Source organism: Aythya marila (assembly GCF_965140915.1).
Source record: "Aythya marila genome assembly, chromosome: 2".
NCBI classification, from domain to species: domain Eukaryota; kingdom Metazoa; phylum Chordata; class Aves; order Anseriformes; family Anatidae; genus Aythya; species Aythya marila.
Window position 1 is genome coordinate 152,904,207 of NC_139043.1, and position 18,787 is coordinate 152,922,993.

The following is an 18,787-nucleotide window of genomic DNA, read 5'->3' on the forward strand; positions in this document are numbered from 1 at the left end:
AAAGATCCCCTGGGCTAGACATAGTATATACAGAGACCGCGTTCATGCAACCGTGGTCATGCTTTTAAATTCGAATGTCTTAAAAAATATGCACGGAAAAAAATGCTCCAAGGTAAGTGTGAGAAATAGCCCCCACTGGTTACACTTGGTGAAGTGTGACTCACGTACCCACAGGAGCTGGCTTTCACAGCAGGGACTTCTCAGAGCGAGCGACTTTCCAAACAGAAGGAAGGTAAGCAGAGCTGCCACTACTTCATCTGAGGGCTCTTGGTTTGGGGATGGCTGAGTGTTTTTATTTTATTTTTTTCCTCTGCGTGGAAATCATAGTCAAAGTTATTATTCACTTAAACGCAGGGCTATAACTGCTCAGATGTGGGGACAGCTATTTCTTCTCTTCTGGCTTCTCGAGCACTCTGAATAACACCCAATTAAGTGGCACAGGATCTGGTAATCCCAGGATGTATTTATTATTGTTATTATTATTTCAGTTCAAATCTAACTAGCAGCTAAAATAGATCTTTTTGGAAAATCATCAATGAGCTGCACAATGGTGCTGGAAAGGTAATGCTTCCCCTCTTTTTGACTGACAACTGTGTCATATGCAAAATTTTCTAATAGGAATATAAAAATAATTGGTCTTACACGTACTCCCTGACAGAAAGTAGTGGAAAGATGCCTGGCACAGAAGGGCCTTTACTTGCTTCAAAACACAGTGCTGGAAACTGGACGTGGACAAACCAAGACTAGTGGTAAAATAAAGGAAACGAGCATGCCACCACTAAAGTAACTGTTCTAAGGATGTAAAAAGAGGGGGGTATCTTGACGATGTGAGCCCATTTCTCTATTTCTTACCCTATTCATGGTGAGGAACATGCAGTTATTATAATGGAAATATTCCTAACTGAACGCCTTGTGCGATCTTGTGCAAGTCCTTTACTCCTTGTTCTGCTCTGTCAGCCACTGTATGAAATGACAGCAATGGTAATAAAAGTGTCTCGTATTTGCATAGTGCCTAACAAAAACATAAGTGGAGTTGTACAAAATGCCTTAATCCTAATAGAGTTCCTTGTACAGTACTTGAAACATGCTGCCCAGTTTGCTGGTCATTTTGTAGGAAGATCTAACATACCTGAAGGGAAATGTTAAGGTAAAATTTATATAAACTAGCAACCCCTACAAAGTCATCTAGAAGCCTCCTTGCTCCTGACAATGACTTTATTAAAAAGCATGCATTTTAATTGCGTCTTGCCATTTGTCTTTCCCTGCTGCTCAGTCCTATTTCAGTTAGATCAATATGTTTTAAGAGCCCCAGGTTTAAAATTAGCAGGTCGTTACGAGTTTCCCACTTTCACAAATATAATTGCAGAGAATGATATATTGTGCTCACTGTACTTAATGGCTACAACTGATGCACAGCCAAGTCAGTTACCAGGAATATTTATACCAATACATCATCAAACCACAGATCTCTAAGTCAAGGGGCATAAAAACATTCTAGGCACAAAGCAACGCGCACCAGTGCAAAGGAGTAATTTTTCCACACCAGTAGCTGTACTATTCTTCTCTGCTGTGTTCCACCACCAGGGAATAAGATTTTTATTCAATTTAAATCGGGTAACATTAGAAATCCATTACACTATTGGTTTACACCTACGGAAAGTTAGTTCCAAACCAGTAGTGGGGAAAAAAAATCAAAGAAATAATGCGATTTGATTCCAGAACAAAACAGCATCGCAAAATCCTTGCACTTTCACCTCTTCATATGAGAATTTTTTTCATTAACTGCGTTTCCTCTCACCTCATCAGTCACTGCAGTACACAGCAGAACCAGCGGTTTAATGACAACACAGAGAAACCAGTTCATACACTGGCTGACAACACAAGTTATAATTCAGATCTATTTTATATAACACATTAAAAATACATTTATTTATTTACTTGGCACTTTTTTCCTCTTGTCCTAGAACTTCTCCCCTACTTCTGGGCATTTTACACCCTTCCCATTTCCCAGAAATTTGAGGCTTTTGAATCCAGAATTGTCCTTTCACGTTAACAAAGACAGCCTTGATGATAAAAGTTAACATGTTATGCTTAGTGCTGTACTGCCATGTAATTGTACTTATACTGCAGTAAGATATAATTGCCTGCATTAAAACTTGGGATGTATTGGTTTGATTCCTGTTTTTACTGAGAGCAGTAGAAACTTAAACAAACGGAATTACATTAAGCAATCCCTCAACAAGAACGTTAGTCCAAAGCATCTTACTAAAAGTTTGCGAAGTATGATATTTAAATCCTGTATTGCTCCGTAAGCAGCGAACGTGGAGCTCGCTGTGATGATTACCCAGTTGTTTCCCTAGGTGAAACAAAGTTGGTAAAGTAGATTCTGATGTGCCCTTTCAAAAATGGCTTAGCATCAGTTACAGCTGTCACATTCTGCGCTTCCAATTTCTTCTGCGGAAAGCTACAGCATTTGACCTACTCTTTTGAAGTCCCTACAGTGATAAATTACTAAACTTCTTTCCCTTTTCTCATACTCCTGGGTAAGACGGCTATTAAGAAAGCCATTTTAGTGAAACAAACAGTATAACTGAAGGCTCTACTTTTCCCTTAAGATGTACTTCAACTCCTTTGGTTAGTTGGCCACAAAGCAGCACAGACCTCCATGGATAAATATGATCCGCACCTGTGATGGAGATATCGAGAATATTTCAAGAAGAATGTTAAGTCAAAGCTTAAGAAACTGAACTTGCTTGCAGATTTATTTATTCACAAATAGAGAGAAAGCAAACTGATCTATATTTAAAACGAAGAACAGAATAAAACCTTAACAATTTCAAACGAATCAAGGTTATGCGGCTAAGAAAGGCCTGCATGGATTTTAAATGGCATTTATCTCAGCCTTCAGAAAAAGCTCTTCTTCATTATCTGTCAATGCACTGGGTTGCCGTGGTTAATACACCACAGCAAAAGACTAAATTGATAACATTTATGAAATCTCAAAAAAGATCCAATGAACATTTGGCAAAAAGAGATTATCATCTCCAAGATGTGCTCATATTTAAACAAAAATCTAACATGAGGTTTAAATACCTTCGGCAGCAAATTTCTAGATTATTATATTTTGAACTTGACTATTTCATAAAGTAAGAAATAAGTTTTACTGATCGTAACTGAATGCTCCAAGGAGAGGGCAAAGAACCTAGGATTATCCTTTCTTTTCCACCTGTTCTTCCTTACATTCAAACAGGCTAAAGGCACTTGGCAATAAGCTCCAGAGAAGAACTGTAAATAAGAAGGTGCTAATAGCAGCAGCTACAGAAATGAGCACAATTAGGATGCAGACATTGCTTGCCAACAGTAGTGATTAATGAAATGAGAGCCTAAACAAGCAGTTTGGGATGTGAAGAAAGACAATCAGGATGCAAATCCTGCACGGTACCAAGTGTTACTGTGTCATATAGGTTGGAAAAGACCCTTACGATCATCAAAAGCCCACCCTTCAACCTGACCTACTGAGTCCCGTCACTAAACCATGCCCCTTAGTGCCACATCCACACATCTCTTAAATACTTCCAGGGACAGCAACTGTAATACATCACTGGACAACTTGTTCCAGTGCTTGACCCCTCTTTCAGTGAAGAAATTCTTCCTGATATCCCATCTAAATCTCCCCTATTGTAACTACAGACAGTTTCCTCACGTCCTATATCAAGCCACCTGAGAAAAGAGACTGACATCCTTCCCACTGCAACCTTCATTTAAGTAGTTGTAGAGAGCAATAAGGTCTCCCCTCAGCCTCCTTTTCTCCAGACTAAACAACCCCAGTTCCCTCAGTCACTCCTCCTAAGTCTTATTTTCTAGCCCCTTCACTAGCTTTGCTGATCTCTGCAAATGCTTGAGCAACTCAATATCCTTCTTGTAACGAGAGGCCCAAAACCAAACAATATTCAAGGTGAGGTTCCGCCGGTGTACAAAGGGACAATCCCTTCCCCAGTCCTGCTGCCACACTATTGCTGATGCTGGCCAGGATGCTACTGGCCTTCTTGGCCATCTGGGCACACTGCTGGTTCATGTTCGCAGTATAAGGAGGACATAAAACTGTTAGAGAGTGTCCAAAGGAGGGCACCAATGATGATGAAGGGTCTAGAGGGGAAGAGACATGAGGAGAGGCTGAGGTGCCTTGGTTTGTTCAGCCCAGCACAGAGCAGGCTGAGGGGAGGCCTCATGGCGGCCTGCAGCTCCCTCACGAGGGGAGCGGAGGGGCAGGCGCTGAGCTCTGCTCTCTGGGGACAGCGACAGGACCCGAGGGAACGGCATGGAGCTGGGACAGGGGAGGGTCAGGCTGGGGGTTAGGGAAAGGTTCTGCACCCAGAGGTGGTCGGGCACTGGGACAGGCTCCCCAGGGCAGTGGTCACAGCACCGAGCCTGAGGAAGTTCAAGAAGTGTTTGGACAACGCTCTCAGACACATGGTCTGATTTTTGGGTGGTGCTGTGTGGAGCCAGGGGTTGGACTCGATGGTCCTTGTTGGATCCCTTCCAACCCAGGATCTTCTTTGATCCTATTCTATGATTCGAGGTCCTTTTCTTTTGGGCAACTTTCCAGCCACTCTTCCCCAAGCCCATCCCACAGCATCAGGTGGTTGTGACCCAAGTGCAGGACCAGCACTTAGCCGTGCTAAATGCATTTCATTTACGGAGTAATTTTTCCAGTTGTAATGTGAGAGAGAAGACATGAGCTACAAAAATTACTCTTCCAACACATCATTTTTACCCTAAACAATTGTTTACAAGCTCATTTGGTCACATCTATCACATCAGAATGATTTTTTGAGGTAGGCTGCTTGTAACCGTTCTGAGGGAAGATTTATAGCAGTAATAGAACATCATTATTAGGATCTCAAGTCATAGGTGATATAACATGCTCATGATGCTACATGTAAACTTACCTTTCTGAGTAAATCATTCAGAAGTTAGAAAAATTATTTCCTCTAGGTATGAGCTTTTCAGATTTGTAACAAAGAAGTCTGCCTCACTTTAAGGACAAAACAAGAAAAGAGATAAAAAGAAGTAAATAAGATATGGGTAGTATTTATTTGGTATGTAAGTGATTTACCTAGTATGTTATTTACCAGGCTCTGAAGTTATAAACTAGCAGCTATGAGGACAAGGGTGAAGAGATCTGATTACAGAGTTATAAACTAAAAGCTACAAGGTAATAAGAGAGGAAATGGAAGAAGAAAAGATGAATTAAACTGTAGGTGAAGGGCAAGCTAGAGAACTGCAGACAGAAGGTCCTTAGTGCTGTAAAGGCACCTACGGAGCTGCAGAAGTTCAATTATGGTAAAACAAAAATTGTTCAAGAAAGATCTGAGAATATTGATTGCATTACAGCACACTTAGAGGGATTAAGATTTGAATAACTAGCTGAAAATGAAAAAGCTGCCTTGAATTTTTAAGTGAAATTACATAGAACAACTGACAAATATAAAGCTACTAAACAGAACACATATGCAAGACAATTTTGTGTCATACTAAGTAGCAATAGGATTTTGAAACACACTACTTTTAATTTCATGCTCACATAGGTTGAATTAAAATCTTGATTGTACTTTTAAAACCATGACAATAACTTCACTGGATATTAGATCAATAATATTTAGGTATGGGAGAACCTTCACAGTTCTAGGAGATCAGAGCTGCCCTCTTTCTTGGTCTCCCCAAATCTACGTTTTGTGCATTTCAGCTTCTGCCACCATATTTTCCCACCAGAGCAGCTGCCTTCCTCCCAGCCAGTTCCACACTTCTGGCTAAATTAAAATGCTAGAAACTGTAATGACAAGTCTAGTGAAAATGAACACCACAAAATGTTCATCAATAACCATAAATTACTGCATGAAAATACTGCATAATTTTTTGTGAGGATAAAGTGTGGAAATACATTTGGCCATAAAGTTAATATAATATTCAGAATCAAAGAAATTATACAAAAAAAAAGTTGTTTTTTTTTTTATAATTGAAATCTAGATATCAGATGCTTGAAAACATCTCCACTTAGAAGAGAATGCAAGACTCTTCCACATTCTCAGATAAGTCATTCTGAAAGAATTCCTGTGTTGCAGAACAAACTTGTGTGCTTGGGGTGAAAACAGATCTTTTAAATATTGCCTACCTTTTTTTTTTTTTTTTTTATTTAAATATACTTGAGTATGCTCTGTCTAGAGCCTGGTCTGACTTAACATGAGTCCGTTAGGAACTGGAAGACATGCTGCCACCAACGAATAGCACAATGAATAAAATAAGTACTGGTGAAAGGAAGGGTTTATGAGCTGAAGCATATAGTCAGGAGAAAATGGTGCTTTCAACAGGCACATTGTGAATCTATCCAAAACTTCTACATCAATACAATGCAAAATTTAAATGCTTCCTTCAAATAAAATGGCAAAAAGGAAGTAGTCAAAGTTGTAAAACATTCTGAATCGAAATTGCAGCTACTACTCTGACAATACTGAACGTAAAATAGCAGATGAGATGAATGAACTAAATTTATTCAAATCCAGGGGGGAAGCTTTTTTTTTCCTCCCATGGCTCTAGAGAATAGCGTTAGTAAAATGCTTTCTTCGTGTTCTGAAGTGCAAACCTCTCTAGAGCCCAACAGTGTTCATCTTTTGATGTTACTATTCACAGGATACAGTTGGCGAGCAGAAATAGTGTTGAATATTCAACTATTAATAAAACGAAAAGCACTCAAAGGAATATTGCCAAACTTGGCAGGGAAGGAAAGTTAAGTGTGATGAGACCCAAACTACTCAAAAACTACAGGCTTTCATCCAAACCTAGATCATAATCACGTTTTGTCAGCCACATACCAATGACCAAGAATTCAGATCTCACTCTTTTTTGCTGAAAAAATCTACTGTCATTATTCTCTTTATCTCAGGGGAAACGGCAATCCTTGGCCAGAAAGCAAACAAAAACCAAGCTGCTAACCTGGGGAACGTTGATTTGGCACATGGCTACTTGCTGGGCAGACTTCAGGAAATGTGACTTGTTTTCTGGTATTTAACTCAGAAATTCCTATTAACCAATCAAAAAATATTCTTTGCAATAGAAATTACCTTGGGAAGTGAAAGAGATTTGACCAGGATTTTATATTATCTTCCACAGGCTTGAAAGTTATTAGGGAAATAAGTAGAGAGACTTGCGTCTTCCTTCTTTTTTCTTCATAAGATCTGATGTGTGTAATACCAAAGGAGAACTCCCAAGCACACAATTTACAAGCACAGCATTGAATGCCAACGTAGGACAACGTTGAAGTAGAACATTAAGTTGCATTATACATTTGTGCCTAAAATCTCACTGCTAAATACACGTTTATGCAAATAGAAAGAAGTAATCGAAATACTAAGAGTGCTCTGCAGATTCAGCATCTCCACTATTTTCAGCAGGGTCTAGAACTATTCAAAAATTCTGAGAAAAATCAAATGGTTTGTTTACAGGGTTAAACATAGAATAGCTTCAAGGTATCAAACATCAAATGATTTTGAGCTTAAAGCACTAAAAATATAAACCTTATCTCAATTAACAGCATACTTTCATTAAAAATGAAGAGCATAGCCTGAGAAAGGCATGAAAAAAATAGTCCAGTATCTTATTTTAATACACGCTGACCAAATCAGAAAAGAAACACCACGAACGGTGTATGAAATTAGATTATCTCTACATATTGTATTTTAACGTTTTGTGCCATTAACTGATAGTACAGAAGAAACACAGTAGATTACACATCCAGATTACTTAAACCTCAGCAGTTGAATCTCTAGAATTACAGCTCAGGTTCAGTTTGCAAAAGCAAATCCTCATGAACACGCAAGTTTCAAAACAGGTAAGTAACTGTGAGCTAATGCTCTATGAATTATAAAGTGGTCCTCAGATTGCCATACAACTGACCATTAATTGATGTCTATGATTTACAGTTTAAATCAGGATTAAAAAAAAAAAAAATCCACACAACGTATTCAAAGTCTTCTTTTGCCCAACTAAGACTTCTCCATTTTAGCTCCTGTTTTGGTCCTTTGTAACCGTAGGGTCTTGCAGCCTTTCTTAATCCCAGATTTCTTCTAAAGAAACCAGGGACACTGTGTTGAACCAATATGTCCCGATGGATAATTCTCATTTTCACCTTATGACAAAAAGGAACTACCAGTGGATTATCTTTACCTGATGGTAATCACTGTGACTTTAAGGACCAAATTTCCACAGATCAGATTGCTGTATAAGGCTCAGGTCACTAACATGTGGCATTGAGTAGGAGGGTGCATCTTCCATCACTGAGCTGAACTAGTCTAGGCCAAATAAGCTCAGCTGCCAAGCAGAAAAACCAGTACAGAATTCCCTGGTTTAAAAATAACACATTTTCTACTGAGAGATGACAATATTTCTTTAAAATTTTAAATTGCAGTTTAGATACTCAGCAGCTGAGCATCTAAAAACACTGCAGTGTTATTCAGAAAAGTACCAGCTCCAGCCATGAAACAGACCATTTCACCTACCAGTATAACCACAGCAACGCAGAGCCAAGCATGGGCTAACTCGCTCTGCCGTGGAGATGCACCCCAGAAGGACCAAGGGATTTAAGACAACGCTTACCAAATTACTCAGTGGTGAGCAGTAGGAAAGAGTACATCTGGACATAACATTATACTGTGATATGCTTTTCAGCTTGAGGGTGTAAGCAAGCTTTATGATGAGATCATGCAGCAATTTCTGTAGGAAATTTATGAGATCATTATAACAGTCATTTCCAGAAGCCGGTGACTGGTTTATTAGAAGACAGCCTGTAGCAAAATTGAAAACGAAGATTGCAAAGAAGTTCAAACGCAATACTGGCAATATCCAATATTGAAGCGGAAGGAAAAAAAGAAGGAAGGAAGTCAAATACGAAGGGAAGATTTAAGAATCAAGACTTATAAATAAACCAACAATGACATTTCAGAAACAGCATCAGGAGAAGCATTGATTTCTATTAATTTTCATTTGCAAAAATTATACTGTCTTAGGAAGATCAGTTAATGCACGACACAGAGGATTGAAAAATCACTACTGCTCCTGCATATTCACAACGGACATCTCTTGCTAAATCGTGTATAAACGCTAGCAGAATATATCCACAGCACACCCAAATTCTTTAAGAACTTTCTTGTTTCTTAACTTAAAAGTTCCCACTTGCTTCTTACCACAGTCCTTGTTAAACAATTTTAATTGCCCAGACTATTACAAGATTAACCTTAAAACATAAACAAGCAATTCTCCTACCATGCAGGACATGCCCATAGCCCACACACACTGAACTATCATGCAGCAGCTGAGAGAACCTGAAGTACCTTCTAAGGAGGTTCTAGGGCAGTCAGAGAGATTCAGAAATATGAAATATTTTAAGATTCAGGTTCAAAGAGAATCTTGGACCATTTCTCTTTGATATATCCCAGCTTCCTAATGTATACAACAATGTTCCTAGCAAGGAAAAGCCTTTACATTTGTCAATGAACTTCTATTTGTGTATTCTGAAAGATATCCTGTCTGAAATTAAGTAAAGTCAGAAACAAAAATAACAGCAAATTCCTCAGAACCCAGCCAAGATACATTCTGATTATGATTTTAAATAAAAATAGTCAATTGACTCAATTAATAAAAATAACTGCCTGATGTTTTAATTTGGAATCTTCCACTGGTGGATATTAATTATTTTTTATTCAGATGAAGAACTCTGTCAAAGTAGAGAGCTGTTGCAAAGAGAAGTAAACAATAATGTACAAAAGTAGTAGGCAAAAGCTGGATATAACACCTTATCACAGATGACAAGTAGCCAAATGTAACATAACCATCCAGAAGGACACAAATAAATCTATTTAGTTGTGACAGGTAATTTCTCCTGGTTGTCTGGCCAGTACCTGTGTATGTCCATATGCACAGAGACTTGATTTTGTGGGTAGGCTGGTAAACCTAAAAATATTTCTGAGATATTCTAAATACTTCTGAACTACACAGATCCAGGTAGATCAAATGGTTGATTTGTAGTGGCTTAATAGGGACAAGCTGAAATAATATTATAATTATTCATAAAAACATGGTAAATGCAAATGAAAGTTACAGAAATGGTGATCTGTTAATATGGAATTAGCCATGACAGTATACGCTGCAAAGATGGTGGTACCCTAATGTGGCACTCTCTCTCCTCAACCAAAACATGTCAGTCTTAATAATTTTGGAAAAAAAGGAATCACATCTTTCCTCCCATTAATGTCCCCTGCAATTACGTGATCTGAATGGTATAATTTAAGTAATTAGAGATAATTTTGTAGACTTCCTCCAGAATTTTATTCTTTTGGCTACTTCAACTCCCTGATTTTTTGTTTTTCCTGTTGATTCTCTGTAAATCATCTCTTCTAAACTTACAAAAATGCAGTCATTAAAAGAGTTCTAGAAGAGGCGTTAACATGCTAAATTAATAATTTCAAGCATGCTATGGGAGCTGTACTACAGTCATATAAAAAAAAGGCTTAATGCACAGAAAACTTTAATAAGCAAGGAACCCCATAATGTTATCAGAATTTGTGTTCTCTCTTCAACATAGTTTTGGCTACCTGCAAGGTCCTTCCACACAAAATACCAATTAATAAATTCAACCTGCATTCAGCAAACTCACCAATAGAAACAAGTTCGTGCATTCCCACCAGACTGTTGAAAGAACACATTCTTGCTTTACAGGGCTCCAGGGTCCTTACAAAACCATCGCAAAGGTCACCGTGAACCTGCAACTTCGCAGTTGCCAGGACAACTGGCTGACAACCAGAAAGAGCACCAAAGGGACTCTTCCATGTGTTTGGTACGTGGAAATTCTGCATTTCTGGACTTTTATTCCCATTTCACAATAATATTCTCCTTGCTTGCATAAATCATAAGTGTTCTGTAGAACATAAATTCTTACACAAACTTCTATGCTTGAAAATTAATGGTGAACATTTTACTAGCTTAAAACTGTTTTCTCAATCATGGTGATTTATCTTTATGAGCAACTTGGAAGTACCTCACTATGTCAAAAAAATACAAAGAAAGCCTTTACTAGTGTGGTTTTTTAATCATCTCATATGCTGTCATCATCCTTTTTGTAATGCAGAACCAAATGAGAGAGAATTAGTAGTACTAATGGTTCAAAAGAAACATATTTATAAATTAATAGTGTCCCCTGTTTATTTGTCAAATAGAACTGTAAATAACCTCACTGGGAAAAAAGTAAATCAGATCCAAAGTGTGTTATTGAAAAAAAAGCAAAGCCTAGGTGTGCTTCTCAGTCTTAAAGACTTGCCAAGCCAAAATTGCTGTGTACAATAGTAGAGAGAAATTCAGAGGGAATGAATTAACGCAGAAGTCATGCAGGAAACATATCAAATATTACATGGCATGTAAAACACACACCAAAGCTATGAAAGAAACCAATGAAGTAATAGGCTACGTTTTTGATAATCCTTGCTATCTTAGTCTTAAATTATATCTCCTGCAAATCAGGCCAGTAAACTGCAACTGTTCTCATTTCCCTGCTCAAAACACAAAGTTTTTATTTTGAACAGGTAAGAACTTTTTGTTCTGTTTTCAAAGAAAAACACACAGTAGCTTACTCCAGGTAAGACTCTCAGAGTGCAGCTCCTAACCCACACAGTTGTTCTTTCATCCTGCTACATTTATTTATTTTTCATTTGTCTCTCTCAATTATTCTGTTACTTATATGAGCACCTCTAAAATGCTAAGCACGGGAAGTGCGAAGGTAAGACTTTGATCCTTTGACCCTTTACTTTTTAATCCCAGAACAAACCGTAATGTAGCATAATGAAAACTAAATTTTTCACTTATTTTTACGTCACTTTCTTACCTTCACGTGACTGAAGTCACCAGCTTTGCTGCTTTCTTGTGGATTAACAGGTTTCGCCTCTACTCTTGGTTTGACAACCTGCCGAAAAGGACTGGAAAGTGGAAGTCCGCTGACACTGATTCCATCTAGAAAAACAATAAATGAAATTACTTTCTCTTTAAATGTTATATTTTAGTCCAGCAAATCTGTATCTGTTTTATTAAAGGGAGAGAAAGAAAGGAAACATTAATATTTTATACAAAAAGGAAAAACAAATTAAAGATTATTTTGCTATATTCTGCTCTAGAAGCCAAAAAATAAAGAGGAGTTACACATAAAACTGTGCGACTCAGAGAAAAAGAAGGGAACTGCATTTGAAAAAAAAAACACAATAGAGATGTCAGAGTTCATAATGTAAAATTAGTTTTAATATTCGCAATATTAAAAAAGAACGAAATGAAAGTTTGTGCTTTGCCATGATAATGGCCCTATTAAATGCTTAATATCTTTTAAAAACTTCCAATATCGGGTCTGAGGATTCATTTTCCAAATATATACTTTATAAGAAAAAATATAAATAATTGATGTGTCATACCATATACTGACACCAAATATATACAATATTTCTTCTGTATAATAAAGAATGGAAACTAAGCTTTACATTGTAACAGTCAACAAAAAGCTTAACTGAAATAGACCATCCTTATATTTTTATCTTTATTGCTGATAAGCTTGTATACCTTGAAGGTAAATAAAGACACTTCATCGTATTTGGGTGTGTCAACCTCCTGGAGCCACATACTAAATCATTAAAATGCATAATTATGTTTAATCAAAAAAAATCAGGGGAATTAAAAAAATAAAATAATGGAGTTTTAACATATATTAAGAATTAGACTTAAAATTTATTATTCGGTTTCTTATTATTTAGGTTTATATTCAAAGCCCAGAGTAGTATTTTGTTCCCCTATGCTGTGCATAGCAAATGCAATCCACAAAATCCAATTAAATACAAACAAAATCTCGTATGTCAACAAACACACATAACTAAACACAGGGTAAATGCAAAATTACTGTACAAAAATCAAACATACTTCCTCTTTGGAAGCTGTCCTTATCAAATTTTATCTGCTAGATCCCATTCTGGTTCCACGGATGGCCTCAAATCTGGACCTGTTGCGGTTACATTCCTCAAAGGCTCAAAACCAGAAGAGCAAGATAAAGCATGAATTTTTTTGCCCTATTAAATTTCACACGTATCCCAGTGAGAAAACATGGGAATCTCCAATGTTTCTTTACTTCCAAACTCCTTTAGAATATGAATAACGTCAAACTACTTTATGGATATCATCAGATTTGACGGTGCTGATTTGGGAGACTACTAGTCAAAGAACAAGGAAGAATTTAATTGACAATTAACTAATAAAAAAAAAAAATCAGTGCAAAGAACAATTCATATTTCTCAGGCATTTCCATCACCAGCTGTCATAAACATCATCTGCTCAATGAAATCAGAGCACTCAAGACTTCCTTAAAAGGTCGATAACCTTCACAGATTCTAGCAAAAGATGTGTTCACGTGCAGTGACGTTCTTCACGTGGGCAAAGCAACAAGAGTGCAAGGAAAACACATGGCACTACTTTGAAACTTATGCGCCATAAGCCTGGTTTTCCTCATTGTTAGAATTCTTCTGGTAATCTCTATAAATGCTCAAATTAAAAGACATATTTGTTCCACATGGGTCCACTCCAGAAAATTAATCAGCAGCATCTAACTGATGAGAAAACAGAAGGGGTGAGTCAGATTAGCACAGCTACAAATGGAGAAGACAATCATATGGGCTGTTATATGACGATCCTGGAGAACTGCAAACAGAATCAGTTAAACAGTATTTAAATATATAGATATATTCAGCAATAGCAAAAGAAAGCCTTTCCTCTAATAACACTGCTACATTACATCATGCAGGAGTGTACCCATGGACATCAGGGAAAAGGAAGGGTCATGAAAACAAGAATGAATTTTGCATGTGTTAACGGGTTTTTTATTTCTAACTTGTATAAGAAATAACGAGATATCAAAACAATCCTAAACCAGCTCTTAACATCTCTTTAAAGCCAAGTGATATCAAAGCGAATTTACTTATTAGACTAACGTTTGAGACAATAATACATTAAAACATTCAAGTCAGTTGGCAGAAGAGTTGGAAGCAGATACCTTTAAGGTCCCTTCCAGCCCAAGCCATCCCATGACTCTGTGATTCGAAGTTTGCCAGCAACACTGTTGATAACTACACTTGAGAGCTTTGAAATCCACTCTTTTCAATGATGATAAGTAATTTTACCTGAAGAAAAATCCTCTTTTCAAATGGATGAATTAATTTCATCAGTTACATATTCAGAAGAAAAGGAAAAGGTGATTGGTGCACACATTTGCACACAAAACCATGAAACAACTAAATATGAAATATCTCATAGCACTCGCCTTATCTTCCAGTTTTATATAAGACCCAAGGTTTCCTTTCTTTGTTAAAAGACTAGTTAATACCTAAAACATGCAATAGACATGCAACTAATGCCTTTTGTAAGCTATTTTGTCTCCTAAAGACAATTTTATTTTCATTTTATCCGAAAAATGAAAAGACAGAAGTTAGTTCAAACCATTTCTAGGGGAGAAGTGGAATTTTTTTAATCTCCAAATTGCACCTTCGGGCAAAAGGAGGCAAGACATCAAAGAGAACATTGATCCTGCTTCAGGCTCAAAGGAAAGTCTTAGGGAATCACCACTGTGTTCAAACTTCCGTTTCTAGTTTGTGGCACTGTGGTATTGTGTATAACAGGGTCCAGCACACAGCACTGCATGTACTTCAAATGGCTCACCCCTCCACGACTTTGACTATACAAGGACACTTCTTTGCCAGAGGACAAAAATAATTAATGTTCTCCCGCTAGCCAGTTGTTTCAGATTATTTCGCCTTTTCAGGTGTCTGACCGGGCAGCAAAGTTGGCTAGCTAGTTCACAAACTGCTCCGTTGCACTGCATTCAACACTCATCACGGAATGGGGAAATTCTGTCAAAAGTATTGGTAGGTTGCTGAACGTGGTGACTACAGACAAAAAAAAAAAAAAAGGTAACTGAAAAATTTAAAGCAATTCACCAGAAGTTTTAAATTACTTCGCATTTATATTTTATGAGTTTTCATAGTGGAAATATATTTTATTTTCTCTCATGAGGTTTAGAGATTTGAAGATGCTACATCCTCCACGTTCCTAATGTCAAACAGCTTGAGCAGCCTTTCACTATAAAAAGAACAATTGTCTTGCTACTCGGTCCAGAAATCTTTCTAATTTCTGGAATTCACATTGAACATTTCCATGGTAACAGCACATGACCAACACTTTTTCCATGGTAACTGCGAAAAAGCAGCTTGCTTTTCCAACATCGCAGGCATTTCTGTCATAACAAAGCGAAATCTCTTCCCAGCATTTCCTCTCTCCTCTCAAATGTTAAGTAAATTGTCAATTTAACTTCATTAGCCACTTTCGCAGTAGGCTGCGCAGACGAATCCCACACAATCTTATAATTGAATGAGGGAAAGTTTACTAAGGTGGTTAAACTTCTCGATTTACAAGGCGGGGACTGAACGAGCTGCCGCGGGGCACTTTCCCTCGTGTACAAACCCACAGCCCCGTGGCAATGCAGTAAGGTGGTGTGATCACTGGGCTGATCCAGGTGACAGAAATACAAATACTTTTAAACAGGTACAGCACAACCATGGGAGCTGCAAACTCTGTTGGTATTTTATCAAACTCTGATATATTCTAAATATACATGAAAGGTAAAACATGTGGGGAGTCTGCAGGTGTTGGAGGGGCCTCTGTGGGCAGGGCCCAGCTGAGCCCAGCCCCAAGCGGGCGGCGCCTCAGGGAAACCAGATTTCCAAAAGGGCAGAGAGGGCACAGGCCGAGGAGGAGGCCCAGGGCAAGGGAGAAGCAGCAGAGGGCCCAGGCCCCAGGAGGAGGAGGGCAGGAGGGGCTCCAGGCCCACGGGCAGCAGGGATTCCCCGGCAGCCCTGCAGAGCCCCCATGGAGCAGATCTCCACCCTGCAGCCCGGGGAGGGCCCACACCGCAGCAGGGGGACATTTCCTGAGGGAGCTGCGGCCGTGGGGAGCCCCCGCGGGAGCAGGGTGTTCCTGAAGGGCTGCAGCCCGGGGCAGGGGGAGAAAGTGGTGTTTTTATTTATGTTAAATTAATTTTCCTGAGGTCAAGTCTGTTTTGCCCATTTTCGTAACTAGTAAGTGATCTCTCAATCTTTATCACAACCCAGAAGCTTTTTCATCCTGTTGCATCCTCCCATCTTGCTGAGGAGAGGCAGCAAACAAGTAGCTTGGTGGATATTTGGCCCTTAGCTGAAGTTAACCTGCCAGAAATTAAAAACTATAAAAACAGAGTAACACCTTTGTAACACGAGTGCTGTGGCAGCATGAAATTATAAGCCAAGAGGATCTGTCAGAGTTCTTGAAAAGTATTGAACTTGAAATATAAGACGTGAAAATTAAATGTCCTCTGAGCCCAGGTATTTATTTTGTCCATCAATTGTCTGATAGAAATTTCAGTACGAAAAGCCTCTCTGAAAAATATTGTAACAGTTTCAGAGAACTTTCAGCACAAAGAAAAAAGACTGAAGTAGTTCATGACAGGGGAGAGACAGAATGCTTGCCAAACAACGTGTGTTTTTTTTCTTCGAAAAACGAACAAATGATCGTGTATTCTGCTGGAAGTGAAAAGTCTGCAGAACTCCAGGAACTTGCCGTCTCTGGATACTGCAACAATGTCCTGCTTTTGGCTGGAATAGAGTTAATTTTCTTCAGAGTAGCTGCTGTGGTGCTATGTTTTGGATTTGTGATGAACGCAGTGTTGACAACCCATGGATGGTTTCATTGTTCCTGAGCAGTGCTCATGCACACGAGGTGTCTTCTGTTTTTCACACTGTCTGGTCAGCAAGGAGGCTGGGGGTGCACAAGAAGTTTGGAGGGGACACAACCACAACAGGTGACCCCAAATAACCAAAGGATATTCCATACCATACAGCATCGTGCTCAGCAATAACAGCTCTTTGGGGGCAGAGGGATAACTGGTTGCCTATGGTGACTAAACCACAACAAATAGGGCAATAACTCAAGAGCAGTCAAGAGTATTTATTCCTTCCCTCTCAAAAACATGCTTAAAACTAAGCACAGGAGACAAGAGTTATCAGTGCACCCGGTGATGCTACCAGGATTGCATCAGCTCTCTGGCACCCAGGGCCAGAGCAGAGATGACACGTAGCAGAGCGAGCACTTCTTTGAAGCTGCATTACATTTGAAGAGTTTAATATCTGACATATAATATTTGACATAATTTTTGACATAATATTTGAAGTTTAATAATTGACAATAGGAATATAGTATAAGTAAGGATACATTATTGAGGTTGATGAACTAGTACTGAGAAGCTAAACTCAGACAAAGGAAGCAAGTGAAATGTAAAAAAAAAAAATGTAGTCAAAGGCTAGAGATTATTTATGCACACTACATTAGATGCCAAATTAAAGAGCCTCAGCGAGGAAACAGCACAACAGGAAACTTAATAGGATGATGGGTTAAATAGCCTGTAAGTCTCAATAATAAATTTATTATTGTTTGCCTCATGTCTGCCTTACTATTTACTTTGTAAAGATTTGAGGCCTAAAATACTTCTTCCTACATGTTCCTGTAGAAGCTTGTACAACTGATAGAGGCTAAAGTCTTATGGTGTTTATATATTGTTAAAAAAAATAAAAATAAGAAATCCTTATCAGTCTAATTATCACACAAGAAAGGTTAAAAGACATTTGGAAGAGAAAAAGGCACCTTATCTTCTGTAAGCACTGAAGTTGGAATTCAAAAAAGAAATCTGCAAGAAAAATTCTCAAAAAAATCAAGAACTTTTTTTCAAAGTAACGCGGTGACTAATTTATGGAGGACAGAAGAGTTTGTAGGTAAAGAAAAAAACCTTGCTGCAACCAAAATGAAAACTGATATCTTCAAACTGTAAAGACAAAAAAGTTAGGAATGAAATAAATGAGAAAATATTCTGAATGACATAATTCAATAAAGGCAACCAAAGGTACTAACACAAATGATCTTACTGAAATACCTGAGGACTTCAGAAATATTATCCTAATAGAATTCTCCAGGCTATGTTGTTTTGCAGACTTGTCAAGAACCCACTTAAACTCATAACCAGGTATCTTTCTAACAAAGAAATATCTTGTGTATAAGCTATATAAGCATAGGAACATTAAATGAATAAAGCCTAGCTTTGTATTTTATTTAAGAAGACTTTAGTATTATATTTAAGCAGAAAAGCAACAAAGTAATTACGAAATAGATTTACAATGGTCTCGTATACCAGTATTAAAACCATTCAAGATCACTGCTGTCAGAAATAAGCTATTATTTGTCTGCAAACCTTCCTCCCCCAGAGAAGGGAAGGAGGGACTTCAGGCATGGTTTTGCTTCTCTTAGCATCTAGTTACTTAGTTCCTTTGATGAGTTTATGAATTTAAATATTCTCTCATCTGTCTTTAGGCTCCCTATAAACAGAACGAACGAACACTAACATTTCTACATAATGAAGCACTCATTGCAGTTTAATTAATTTACCTTGCAAAACAGTATCCCCATCTGATAGAAGCTTTTTTTAAAGCCTCTTTCCCACTAACAAGTTACCAATTATAAAACAATCAAAAAAGAGCAGCTATTGTTCTTTTCCTGTTTAGCATCAGGGAAAAACTGGATTTCAGAAATTACGCTATAATGACTTGGAAGAATTAATTATCCTCATGATGTGAGCATCCTG

General features: G+C 38.0%; 1 protein-coding gene across 2 annotated transcripts in view; it reads right to left on the bottom strand.

The window, feature by feature from the left end:
* The window catches only part of TRAPPC9 (trafficking protein particle complex subunit 9), a 453,151-nt gene that overhangs the window by 361,955 nt on the left and 72,409 nt on the right, over positions 1-18,787 (bottom strand). For both annotated transcript variants that reach the window (XM_082754768.1, XM_082754767.1), the window contains one exon: positions 11,927-12,051. In XM_082754768.1, coding sequence (XP_082610894.1) covers positions 11,927-12,051 — 125 coding nt within the window. The remainder of the gene's footprint in view (positions 1-11,926; positions 12,052-18,787) is intronic.